Source organism: Sclerotinia sclerotiorum, genomic scaffold (genome assembly GCF_000146945.2).
Source record: "Sclerotinia sclerotiorum 1980 UF-70 scaffold_13 genomic scaffold, whole genome shotgun sequence".
Classification (NCBI taxonomy): Eukaryota; Fungi; Ascomycota; class Leotiomycetes; order Helotiales; family Sclerotiniaceae; genus Sclerotinia; species Sclerotinia sclerotiorum.
The window spans coordinates 287,910-300,141 of NW_001820823.1; the positions used below are offsets into that span (position 1 = coordinate 287,910).

General features: G+C 40.1%; 6 protein-coding genes across 6 annotated transcripts; 2 read left to right on the top strand and 4 right to left on the bottom strand.

The window, feature by feature from the left end:
- Positions 1-448: 448 nt before the first annotated feature.
- SS1G_09245 (predicted protein) lies at positions 449-764 on the bottom strand (the record flags this gene model as incomplete). The annotated part of the gene is made up of 2 exons (XM_001589474.1): positions 449-552; positions 734-764. 2 exons carry the CDS (start codon positions 762-764, stop codon positions 449-451), a joined length of 135 nt encoding a protein of 44 aa, XP_001589524.1.
- A 1,783-nt stretch (positions 765-2,547) lies between these two features.
- Positions 2,548-3,039, top strand: SS1G_09246 (predicted protein; the record flags this gene model as incomplete). Its single annotated transcript, XM_001589475.1, has 1 exon — positions 2,548-3,039. The coding sequence occupies one exon, from the start codon at positions 2,548-2,550 to the stop codon at positions 3,037-3,039; it is 492 nt and encodes a 163-aa protein (XP_001589525.1).
- A 395-nt stretch (positions 3,040-3,434) lies between these two features.
- On the bottom strand, positions 3,435-4,919 carry SS1G_09247 (predicted protein; the record flags this gene model as incomplete). Its single annotated transcript, XM_001589476.1, has 1 exon — positions 3,435-4,919. One exon carries the CDS (start codon positions 4,917-4,919, stop codon positions 3,435-3,437), a length of 1,485 nt encoding a protein of 494 aa, XP_001589526.1.
- A 1,906-nt stretch (positions 4,920-6,825) lies between these two features.
- SS1G_09248 (predicted protein) lies at positions 6,826-7,177 on the bottom strand (the record flags this gene model as incomplete). Its single annotated transcript, XM_001589477.1, has 2 exons — positions 6,826-6,950; positions 7,018-7,177. 2 exons carry the CDS (start codon positions 7,175-7,177, stop codon positions 6,826-6,828), a joined length of 285 nt encoding a protein of 94 aa, XP_001589527.1.
- Positions 7,178-8,497: 1,320 nt separating this feature from the next.
- SS1G_09249 (predicted protein) lies at positions 8,498-9,213 on the bottom strand (the record flags this gene model as incomplete). Its single annotated transcript, XM_001589478.1, has 3 exons — positions 8,498-8,538; positions 8,734-8,758; positions 9,031-9,213. 3 exons carry the CDS (start codon positions 9,211-9,213, stop codon positions 8,498-8,500), a joined length of 249 nt encoding a protein of 82 aa, XP_001589528.1.
- A 1,291-nt stretch (positions 9,214-10,504) lies between these two features.
- Positions 10,505-11,550, top strand: SS1G_09250 (predicted protein; the record flags this gene model as incomplete). Its single annotated transcript, XM_001589479.1, has 3 exons — positions 10,505-10,797; positions 10,874-11,329; positions 11,475-11,550. The coding sequence occupies 3 exons, from the start codon at positions 10,505-10,507 to the stop codon at positions 11,548-11,550; spliced, it is 825 nt and encodes a 274-aa protein (XP_001589529.1).
- Between the last annotated feature and the right edge of the window lie 682 nt (positions 11,551-12,232).

The following is a 12,232-nucleotide window of genomic DNA, read 5'->3' on the forward strand; positions in this document are numbered from 1 at the left end:
ATAAAAATGAATTAAAAATTAAATAATTATTATAATAATTTGAAAATTAATGTAAATGATTATTAAGAAATGAGGTATATTATATTAAAATTTTGAAATAGATAATTAATTTAATAGTTTTAAAATTCAATTATATTAAATTAATAATATTGTTAAAGTGAATGGTTTCTGCGTAGCACATGCACAAGGCACTAGCCCTATTAGGACTAGATTGAGGAGCTCTCTGTAGAAGAGCTTCGCACTTCTGTAGAATAGAGACAATGTGTGATTCATATAAATGCCCAATATAGCCTCAGTTCTGCCCTGTTGTTACGTAGTAACAGTCAACCTGTCCATATGAGCTTAGACCCCGTGGAAAAGCAAACCGATTCACATACAAAATTGTATGGTAATCGGTTCGTAGAGTCTCCCCACCTTCAGCAAGCACAGACATATAGTCTGATCCAAGTCACGTGATGGACCCTGCATATTCAGGGATACGAATCGTAGGTCCATACGAATCGAAGGTCCACAAACTCTCAGGATCCAAGAGATCCAATGGAGGACGAAGGTCTATATAATCAGGATGGTTTCCTTTGTGTAGAGCTTCGTGCTCAAGATCAATCATTTAGTATATCCTACTATTAGTTACGAATTGCATATCATTATTGTCATTACTTAAGTCCCTGCTTGACGCCTAGTTATAAACCACCTCGAGAGCCTAGAGCACTTCCACGTGATCTAGACGGCAAACCTCGTAACATAATCGTATCATGTGTGGACATGGTTAATGTACCTGAGGTTTCTTATATAATAAGGGTGGGAGGAAAGCAGGGATCTCCGTCATATAAATACTTAAAAAGAATTTATAATTTATTTTTAATAATTTTTATTGAAAAGTTATTTTATATTTTGATGATTTTCAAATTTGTATATAAATTTTATATAAATTGAAAATCATAATTTTAACTTTCAATTTCTCAATTAATAAAATCATGAAAAATCTAAAAATTCCAAAATCTATTAATTGTTAAAGTGAATGGTTCCTGCGTAGCACGTGCACAGGGCACTAGTCCTATTAGGACTAGATTGAGAAGCTCTCTGTAGGAGAGCTTCGCACTTCCGTCGAACTTAGATGTAGTGCGAACATACACTAGACCAATACTACCTCAGTTCTGCCCTATCAGCTTCCCACTATTCCCTGTGTAAGGTCACTCCTTTTAACAAATTAATGTTTAAATCAAAAGTGAATTCTTAAAATAGACAAATTTATTATACAAAATGTTGTCAATATACGTCTTTGTAACAAAGTGAGTGATATAATGAAAACGATATTCTAAACATTTGAAAGTTAAAACAATCACAATGATTCATGATCGAGACGATAACTTGATCATTAATCATTGTCAATCAGTTGATGATCGGAATAATTATTGACCCGAAACACGGGACGATTTTGAACCCCGACATGCCCTTTTTAGGGAAATTAGATTTTTTGTGATGCTCTTCCCCATATTTATTACCTAGGTAGTACCTGGTATCTACTACTCCGTACCCAAGACTTCCATATTGTCGGACCTCACTGCCATCACTTCCGTCCACTTGGAAATTTGTGGACTTATTATGATGCGAGCTTGCGGCTGCATGGGACAAACATGTGAGAAGTGTGCGGGCAGCGTATTATTCCTTTTTTTCTGCCATAATCTTACCCGATCAGGTCACCGCCCTTCGTTCGGAAATTCCTCTGCCTCTACCTCCACCCTCGACAATTGAAATGTTCACATTTATCTTTTCCACACGTTTTATCTTTTCACACGTCTATCTTTTTCATCCGTCTATGTTTCTCTTCCTGCTATGATGAACTGTTGGATCTCGAGTCGTACATTCTGCGGGTTCACACCTCAATTTAATTTACCACCCAATGGCTTTTTTAGTGTAATTATTTACATTGTGCCCGACAGACTTGCCAAAGAAGAAAGAGGTCGTCAAGTTGACGACTGTAACACAAGAGACGCGTACGTCGCCAAAGGAAAATAAATGGCCTGGATATGCTTGCTATCGCTACTTTCGATCGTCACAACTAGTGATCATTCTGGATAAGCTTCAGGCTCCGGTCGGATAAACTAGCAGAGAAAGTGTTGCGATCCAATGAACGTTGAGATTTTGATACGCTATTTGATAAGAAATAATCAAATTTGGCGTCGTTTCACACGCGTTACGATTCATGTGCACTGACAGCGCCGAGAAGAGTGATGGCGGGAGTAAACGGGAAGTCAAAGCCACAAAAGCTTGATTGTTGAAACGATATTTTGTCAGATACATGATCCATGAAGTTTTACATGAATTTAGATCCGTCGTATGGAATCCTTCCTGTGTAAACTTATACACATATTGGAATAGTTGCGATTGGAACACAGGTTTGCTTTGCATTGTATATAAACTCGAAGGCAGCACAGAAACTTTCTCTTCTCTTTAGCGGTGCTCAAACAATTATTTCGTGTTCTTTCATCTATTTACAAGTTCTCGTATTTCAGTCCTTTTTTTTTAATATTACCATCAATATTCAATATGCGTAATCAATCTATTCTTTCTCTTGCGCTGGTCGCATTTGCCACTACCTCCCTTGCTGCTCCAGTTTTAGCTGAGCGAGGTATGCCCATTGGGGATCTCCACGCTGCCATTGTTGCCGCTGGTGTAGATTTCGATCATCTAACTGCACGCGGCCAAGCCGAGTTCACTTCACTCGCTGCCTCTGCGGTTGAAAAAACCGTCGAAACGCGAGAAGATGCTGCCTCCCTACTTGCTCTCCTCCCAGCAGGACATGGCTCATCAAAACGTGAGCCAGAAGAAGATTCTAAAAGAGCTAATTCCGCCGCTGATCTGCTCGCTCTTCTCCCGCCTGGTCATGAGAAAAGAGCTGAGAGTGCTGCTGCTCTTCTCGCTCTCCTTCCAGCCGGTCATGGCTCTTCAAAACGTGAGCCATCGGAGGAGGAAGTCAAGCGAGCCGAGAGTGCTGCTGCTCTTTTAGCCTTACTCCCTGCTGGCCACGGTTCTAGCTAAATTTAATGGACGTAATGTGAAGGATAATGGAATGAGTCGGGCGGTTACCCTATGGAGTAGGAACATTCGAGTGGTTTCGAGTGAGCTCGAAATTAGGCACGCTGCAGGATACAGCTTTATAGATAATACGCTCCTTTACAACTCGAAATTTTAATCACTACTAAAATGCAACCGCTTGTTCACCTTCACTGTAAAGCTAGCAATGTTTAACGACTCCTCAGATTTCTTGTGATTCTAGGTATTTTGGATGGATAGCTTGCCGCAATCAAAAATTGAATTTAATCCCCCATAATATATGCATTCCGATAATTTTGTTCCACGACTTCAGCCAATACCTCCACCTTCTACCCTTCGCAATTTCACTTCTAAGAGATTTAGTTTAATGGATATTCTCCTCAACCTTCATCCTCATTTTCACCGAAAAATATAGTCCAGTTCTCCTCTGCGGTCTGCTTCGCATATATAGCCACCCTCCACTGATCTACAGCCTCATAGAACGCTCTTGCTGCCTCTTCTTCATCGACTCTAAGAGAGGAAAGCTCCTTTACATCGTCAGAGGAGAGGAATTTGAGGGTCGAGTAATATCTATCCAATGTCTTTCCTGAGGCCTGCTTTTTCTTTTCATCTGAATCAAGGTATTTCGCATAAATCCATTCTTGATATAAATTGTTTCTATGCACAAAATCCGTGTCGTCGAAATCATTGGTCTTTCCAAGAGCCTCGAAGTGTTTCCGGGCATAGTAGTCAACCTCTACACTCCTCTCCTCATTATGTCCCTGAGCCTGACGAATTCTTCCTATTTGGGACTCTGTCAAATGATGCGAGTTCTTTCGAATATTGTCGAAAAAGCTACCCTCGATCTTCCGCTCTAGCGTGTCTATGCGTTGTCTGGTGCCTGCTATGATCCGATATAGCAGATGAAGAGGCTCAGATGACTTCGCGACTTTGTTGAGGGCATCATTGTAAATGTCCGTCAATGCTTCCGTTTCTTTCCATGTAAGAGAAGGTCGTGGGAGGTCGCGGCGTTGAAAAGGATGTATCGCAAAAAGCCAATCGGGGATAGGGCCTGCTGTTGGCACCGCTAATCTGGGCTCTTCACCACGAGCTTCCTTTGACCGGCAGTAGGGGCAAGTAAGTATTTCGACACATTTTTTGAGGCACTCTTCGTGATACGTATGGTTGCATGGAAGCTCTACTACTTTCATACTGCTGAGCGGCTCCATCTTACAGATCCCACAGTCATCCTGGAGAAGTGCAGGGTCTGTAACAACCGTCGTAATCCATGGTGCCCCCGCGTTGATTGAATTTCTCAACTTTCCCGTCTCTTGCATGGCCCTCGCTCTACGTTGTATACTTGTGAATAAACGAGCGTATTGTAGGGCTTGATGTAATTGTAAAATTGTCAACCTGCGCTCTCTGGATATGTCGTCTCCTCGACCATTAAGGACATTGGACCAAAAATACATTAGAAGCCGCTCATTGACCAGCCGCTCAAGATGTCGAATAACATCACGGTTGAGAATTTCTGAGCAAAAGACAAAAAGACTTTCTCTCTCTCCCTCCTCTTTAACGCGTTCTTTTTTATAGGCTTCGGCTCGAGCAAATATACCATCAATGTCTTCCAGCGCATTGAGTTCTTCAAAGTGGGCTAGTTCGAATTTCCACCGCTCTTCAAATCCTTTTAGGGAGTCAGGATTGCATCCTTCGCTTAGCCTGGGATCATTCAGCATGTAGCATTCGGGGCAGAAATCCTGCACGGTATAAGTGGATGAATGTATGCTTTTGCATTTTCCCTTGTAGGCATCTACACAGGTGTATACAACGTAAGAGTATGGTTGTTGATTGCAAAACTCATAATGACATATTGCTCGCAAACACATGTCGTAAATGATTTATAGATGGTTATGATGTTGATAAGGATATTGATACTCGATTTGAAATATTTTACGAATAAAATTTTGGATAGGACAGATGAAAACTAGGAGATTTGGGAGGAAATTAAAATCTAAAGTCTTTTTATAAACAATCAGAGTATCTTTCTTTGTCTTCAACCCGATGAAGAACAAATTATCTAATTGAGGATTCATAAAGATTGAGCATTTAGACAAAGGGATACCCAGTAAGGAGAGGATGAAGCATTCTTGAAAGTAAAAATTTCGAAAATCCTACGGGAAGATTAAACTTCTCTATCATAAAGAGACAATCTAATCTCATTGCGGTCCAATATCATTGTTTAAAAGAAGTGACTATTTAATACTAACCCATTAGCTTCAATACTAATCTATATATAATTTTAAGAGGTATTATCTCTTGTACGTAGACAAAAGAATAATTATTGCACCCACTAATTATTATGCGAATACTTCACAACCTATCAAAAATAAACTATCTTTATTCTTGTCGAAGCGCACTAATTATCATGCACATAAACACAACAATGGCTTTTGTGAAAATTAGTAGTCTTTTTTTTACTCTCAGGCAAGAAAGCCGACTTTGCTTCCCTTCATGAATTCGAGAAAGTTAGGCTTGATCTTCTAGCTGCCAGTCTTCGACTTGAAAAGGTTATCAACTTCAGAAATTACACCTCCCTTGGGCAAGCATACATACACCTTTTTCCCTCAGTGTGTCAAAGAAGTCGCAATTATCTTCTAAAACCTAGGAAATGATTGTGTATGCTATCGTCCGAAAACTTTTCACAAACCCAATTCCACCCATCCTCTAACAAAATAACCCTTATTAACCTCCAAATTACCCATCCATCATTACCTACCTAGATACCTATACATCTCCAACTTCATCCACCAAACAAACTCACCAACTTATCTTTCCTTACTCCTATTTTGACTCAAAAACCGATCTCACTCCCACTCCCCTTTTAGTTCTCCGCCCAAAACCCAAACTCCAAAATCCCATCTCATTACGAGTCGAGTTAATAACCTTTTTTCACTTGTATCATAATATTAAATTTTCCAACTAATCACCTGATATTATCAAATAATTTACTCCGTTGTGTTCACAATATCCCATCATAAAAGTAATTCGATACCACGAGCTCCCTTTGACGATAATAGATAGATATAAATACATTTGGAATTTAGATGAAGCTCGCAGGACCCCTCAAAAAAACTCCTTGAAAGATATCAAGAACTAAACAGTCAAAAAAATGAGACAGTCCTATAAAATAGCTAGCTATATGTACCTGTAAGTTACGAATAGAAGCTCAGTCCAGTTCTTGGGTAAATTAATAATGGTCTAGGTAAACAAAAGGATCGATAGATAGATATGAGTAGATTTATTTTGTTTTTATTTTTATTTTTATTGGAGGATTAATTGTGTTGGGGTTATTTGGGGAGAGGGTTATTATTATTGTTTTGTGGATAGGATGGAGGAATGAAGGGACAAAAGATTTACTAGAAATGATTTATCTGCAAGTAAATAATCATTTTTAGAATATCACCAGCATCTCGAGCAGGTAAAGTATCAAACAATCAATCAATCAAGAGTGAAATGAAATGAAATGAAATATGTTTTCAAGATCAGACCAAGAAAGAAGTAGAGGAATAATCATAGTCATTATTAAACTTCGCATACACCATGAAACAAACTAGCATCATCTCATCACCATGCATCCATCACACAAAAATAAAATCCGTCCTACTGTCTCTCCTCCCCCGAAAACAACTTGCTTAAAACAACTCTGCCGCACTAATTCCCATTCCCATACACTCTCATAACATGCAAAAGTCCATTCTAATCTCAGGCTTCAGCTTAATCTCAATATCAAGCTTAAGCAGAAGCAGCAGTGCAAAGAACAGCTTGTCCAGCAACAGGGACTGCACAACAAGAAGCCTGCTGACCATGCGCAGCACAGATCTCACGGAAACTCTCGACGGACGTCGGGGGCACGTGTGCTATTAAATCTCTTTAGTAACTGGCAGGCATTTGGACACATAAGTATGAGTGTGAGGAAGAACATACGAGAAACACAGTTCAAGTTAGCGACACCAAGAATACTGACGCTACAGCATTGTGCTGTATCGATGGCGGAGCTGCATAGACCGAGTTGACGTGGTTGGAGGGGAGAAGCGGCTCCGAGGGCGCTGAGGAGGGTGATGAGTGTTGCGGTTGTGAATTGCATTTTGAGGGTTGGTGGGTTGGAAGTGATGATTTTGGCTGATGTGATAGTTGGAATGTGTGAGGTATTGTTTACTGTTGATGTTTGATGGATGGAGAGATGATGTGATGATGGTTGATTGAGAAAGAAAAGAAGTCTTACTTATACTTCTTTATCTTTCTCAATATGTGACGACCTAGCCGTGGATTTACAAGTCAATCGTATGAATGTGATAGTGATATTGAGGATCTACATTTTCTATCGCTGATGGACAAGGAAATATTGATTGTCAAACCCTGTCCTCGATGTGCTGCTTCGTTGAAAACCCACATCTTGAGGATCTCCAGGAACTATGGCAGCTTAGAGGTAGGAGTCAATAGCTTAAAGAAAAGAAACATGTGCTACACGGTTCAATTATGAGCCCGGAGCCACTTTAGCAAGGGATGCAATCAACTACACATATCTTAATCAGCCTCGTAGATCAAAAACACTAGTAGATACATACTGACAGCAGCTGACAAGACTTCAGTTTGATTACATCATGTTGGCCATTAAAACGAGAAAGATTAGAGGATGATCCACTGTAATGGGGAGTTCCACCCATCTGGATTCAATAAATGGACTTGCTAACGTGAAACAAATAGTGCAAAAAGTTGGACTATCTGATAGGGCTTGAAGGCAGGATCAACAATTGGTTGTAGCTGACCGGTACTTTGGCTCTCCATGAGTTCGAGATACTGATTGATACACGTGAATGGAACAAGCATAGTCTTTTTGCATGCACGCGAAGAAGATCAGGTCCCAGACTTCAAGGACCTATATATCATCGGCACTTTACTGTTCTAGTATTTAAGGAAACGCTATTTGAATACGTAGGTCACAAGTCTTGTCTGTAACAGATAGAGGTGACTTCTTGGAGAGTAGTATCCTAGATCATGCAAGAATCCCAGTAGTAGCTACTCAGAACTAATGGCAGCAAAAGTTTAGCTTAATACTCCGTATATCCGGTATAGCTGATAGTCCGCATATCCCGTACAGCTGATACTCTGTATATCCGTATAGCTGAATATTCGTAAAAATGGTGGATGAACAGAAGATCCAATATTCCCTAGTAGGCGGTGTGCTGGTGGATTTCGCGATACAATGGGACTTGGGTATAAGGTTATCTGATAATCGGCGCTAAGAACATTGGGGATTAGTCAGGGTAACATTCGGGAGTAGAGCTATCGATTTTAAGATCGGGCGGCAATTGAAAACCTTAGACCTGAACCACACGTTTTTTCTTGTTTTGCGGGAATCTGGTTTGCTGATCTGGTGGTTCATCGCATGTTATGGTTAAGCTTCTTAAACTCCCTTGAATGGGATATGTAAGAGATCGCCAGGAGCTGCAACCGCACAGCATTAATTAAGGTTACTGTTCTTCAGCCTCGCCAAGCCCAAAGGTCAATAGGATAGGACAACATTCCTTTCTCAAGGTGAACAATTACAATCACCAGACTCAACACCTCTTCTTCGCACATATGTGCATATTTTGATATATTATCATCATAAAGTACCTACTAACATTGATTGGAACTTACAATGCTCGTCAGATCTGTTCGAATTCTATATTTCTTACTTATGAGTAAGATTACTCTCTCTATCTTCAATGTCGGTCGCCCAATTCGAATCTCGATCCTACCCTCCCTCACAGTGTCGCGTCAAACAGAGAGACAACGCCTCATTCTACGATCCAAGCATTGGTACAAAAGTTGCATTATGGATTTTTTCGGATCTGCGAGTCATCCAAGGTCGGAGCATAATACATATCATTGGAGGTACAAGCACCAATTGGATCGGCGTTGAAGCAATATGGTGGAGGCTCAACCAAAACATACAGGTTCGGACTGGCATGCGAAAGGATTGAGCTTGCATTCGACAACCATCTTGTCATCAAATCCCACACGGAAGGTCATTAATATTTGGGTATGAAGGTTTGCAAGTACAATGGTGAAGAGATCATCAGCAGTGAGGTTTTGGCAGGTGTACTTCACTTCTGGTGCGGCACGGCAAATCTTCATACATAACGAGAATTGTTCCTAGGCATGGCCATATCGACACAAATGTGCTGTCCGCCTCGGTTTCTTCATCGCACACTACCACATTGTTCACACATTCTCACTATCGCTATAGCTATCTCAAACTATGCTGCTCAATTAACGTAAGTGCTCAACAGAGCTTCTAGAACATGGTATCGATGATTTGGGCTGGCTGACCATCATCAAACTCTCCCTGTCATCAAACTCTCTTCAGGTAAGGGGCTTTCATAATATCACAAGCAGAAAGCAAGAATGTCTCAAGATCGTTTCAATCACTTGTAATGATTGCGATCACTAAACAAATTCTTCCATGGGTGGCATAAGACAAGCTTTTATCCTCCCGCTTCCAAACATTTCTAAAGCTTTGGGCATTTTTTGGTACATTTTCTCTGATTAGGAAAGTTTGCAAGGCAGTTAAATGAAAGCTTGTCCTAGATCTTAATGGAGCCGTACAGCTTTTGTCCCTTCGTCCAATAACTTTACTTCTTGCATTGGTAAGATGCATGGCCATGGGGAGGATTGGCTACTCATCCAACAAGCTTGAGGAAGAATAAGTCGTGTCTCCTCTATCTCCTCTCAGCAACCTGGGATTTGCATTCAGTATCAAGCAATCATTAATTATTCACCAGTTTGCCGTGGAGAGGTTGATAAATCCAACAACCATAGCCTTTCATAATTTTCTATAACAATTTGCGACAGTGGGGTCTGTCGCATAAATCTCCATTTATTTAGATTCTTCTAGTGGGTTTCATATATACAACATCAATTTATGTTGAATTGTTTAATCTCTTTATCCACCGAAGATCCGCTGCCATCATTGAATACAAGATTCCGCTTGCTTCAAGTATAGGTATTTTTTGATTAAATCGAACGACCTAGCCCTTGAATTTTTTTTTATAGCGAATAGCATTCAGGAGAATATTTGATGGAAGGTTTACTCCGTAGAAGTTTGTATGAACGGATCCATGATGCCATCATATGGTTGATGAGTTGCAGGTAGGGCTAAGTATTAGGGGTATATTGTAAGGAGATTGGACTGTCTTGGTTAAGAGTCTACTGTCTTACTCTGCACTTTCTCTTTTTCATATTTGGCTGAGTATTTCCTCTTTTGCCCTCATCAATCGCTCTGGAAGTTTTTTTTTGTCATTCTTTGATCGGACTTTGAAAGTTCAGACTCCACGCTCAATCGCAACATACATTCGTTTATTTCCTCTCTACTATTCCCATTTCCTTCGCTATTGAACCAATTTCAATTTTCCAAACCAGCTTCAAAATGCTATCTCAAATGCGTAAAGCCGCGGCCTTAGTAGCTTTCAGCTCTGCCGCAAGCGTTCTCGCCTACCCTCATCTCAACACTCGAGCCATTCAAGGATCGACGGATCTTTGCGGTGATTACGATTTTATCATCTTGAATAATTCTCCTTGGATTGTTTACAATATGTTATATAACGCAAACCAGATTGTAGGAAGTCAATGTACTTATTACGATAAAATGATAACAGGAAGTGATGGAACTGCTGAAGTAAAGTGGAATAGCGAGACAGATATAGCCTATGTAGAGAGCACGTAAGTATTCTTAGAATTCCCAAAAACAATTATCTAAGACTAGACTTGGTAAACTAAGACTAATAAAATACTCTAGAAACAACATCCCAAAAGGGTATTCCTTCGTCGGTCTAACCCAAAACCTCGAAACCCCCCTCACAGACATCGCCTCAATCCCCACAACCTACAAATGGACACGCAGCAACAGCACCGCTTTCAAAGGAAACATCTGTTACGATTTCATGACCAACGACATCAAAGGTGATTCGACATCTAGTTCTTCCGAAGAACTGATGCTCTGGCTTCAATATGAAGGCGGTCAGTTACCGATTGGTTGGGTAGAGGGAAGCGTTGCTACGATTGATAATTTGTTCGGTACAAGCTGGGATTTGTATCAGGGTGTTAATGAGGGGACGGGTATTAGGGTTAGTAGTCTTTTGCCGAAGAAGCAGTTTGAGGGGAGTTTCGAAGGGGATTTGAGGGACTGGTTGGTGGCGCTTGTTGGGGAGGGTGTTTTTGGGGAGAGTACTTTCGTTAATGTCGGGAATGCTGGGTGAGTTTCTTTTAATTTTTTCTTTTTTGGTTTTTTGATATTTCCAACTCCCAAGTTCTTTTATATGTGTGTGCAGATGATGCACACATACATGATATATAAGATGGAAGACTTAATCATAATACTAACAAAAACAAAACAAAAGAACCGAATTCTTCTACGGAAATGCAATTATGAACGCTACTCTCGGTCTTCAAATTAATCTTGGTACTCCTTCGTAGATTTGGAGTTGTTTAGATTAGGTTTTGGGGTGGATGGCTTGTTGGCTTGTTGGTGCTGAGATGGGGGGATGGGGTTTGAGATCCTGGGTGTTTGTGTTTTGATTTGGGCTTTAAGGAAGGGGTGGGGGGTTAAGGAGAAGGGAAGGGGAGAAGAAAATAAGTGAAGGAGATGGGGAGAATGAAATAGATTAGATGAAGGGAGAGAGTGGTTGGGGTTTTTGTATATATTATTTATTATAAGACTTACTTTACATGTATAGTAATTTTATGTTATACAGCTGTACTCATCATTGTTATATAATATCTAGGTATTGTCTTGTAAATCTTATGTAAGAATTTTTGTATTGTGAGATCGTGAGATTATATGAATTGAGAATACTGAATATGTGGTATTCCTCTGAGCATTGGGAGTAAAGTGGATTATGTTTTTGATTTTATATTTTGGTGTTTATTAGTACTGGTGTTATTTGGATTTTGAGATTTTATTATGTTGGGTTTTCAGTTGCTTGGATGGATACAGATAGATCGATGGGTTTGAGTAGATGGATGTGGAAATGAAGAGGAGAAGGGAGGGGAGGGGATGGGATAGAATGTAGGAGAGACAGACGATGCAAGGTCACATGGATGGGTTGGAGGGTTTTATCATTCCTTTGACGTTTGTTGTATATATATATATGATATT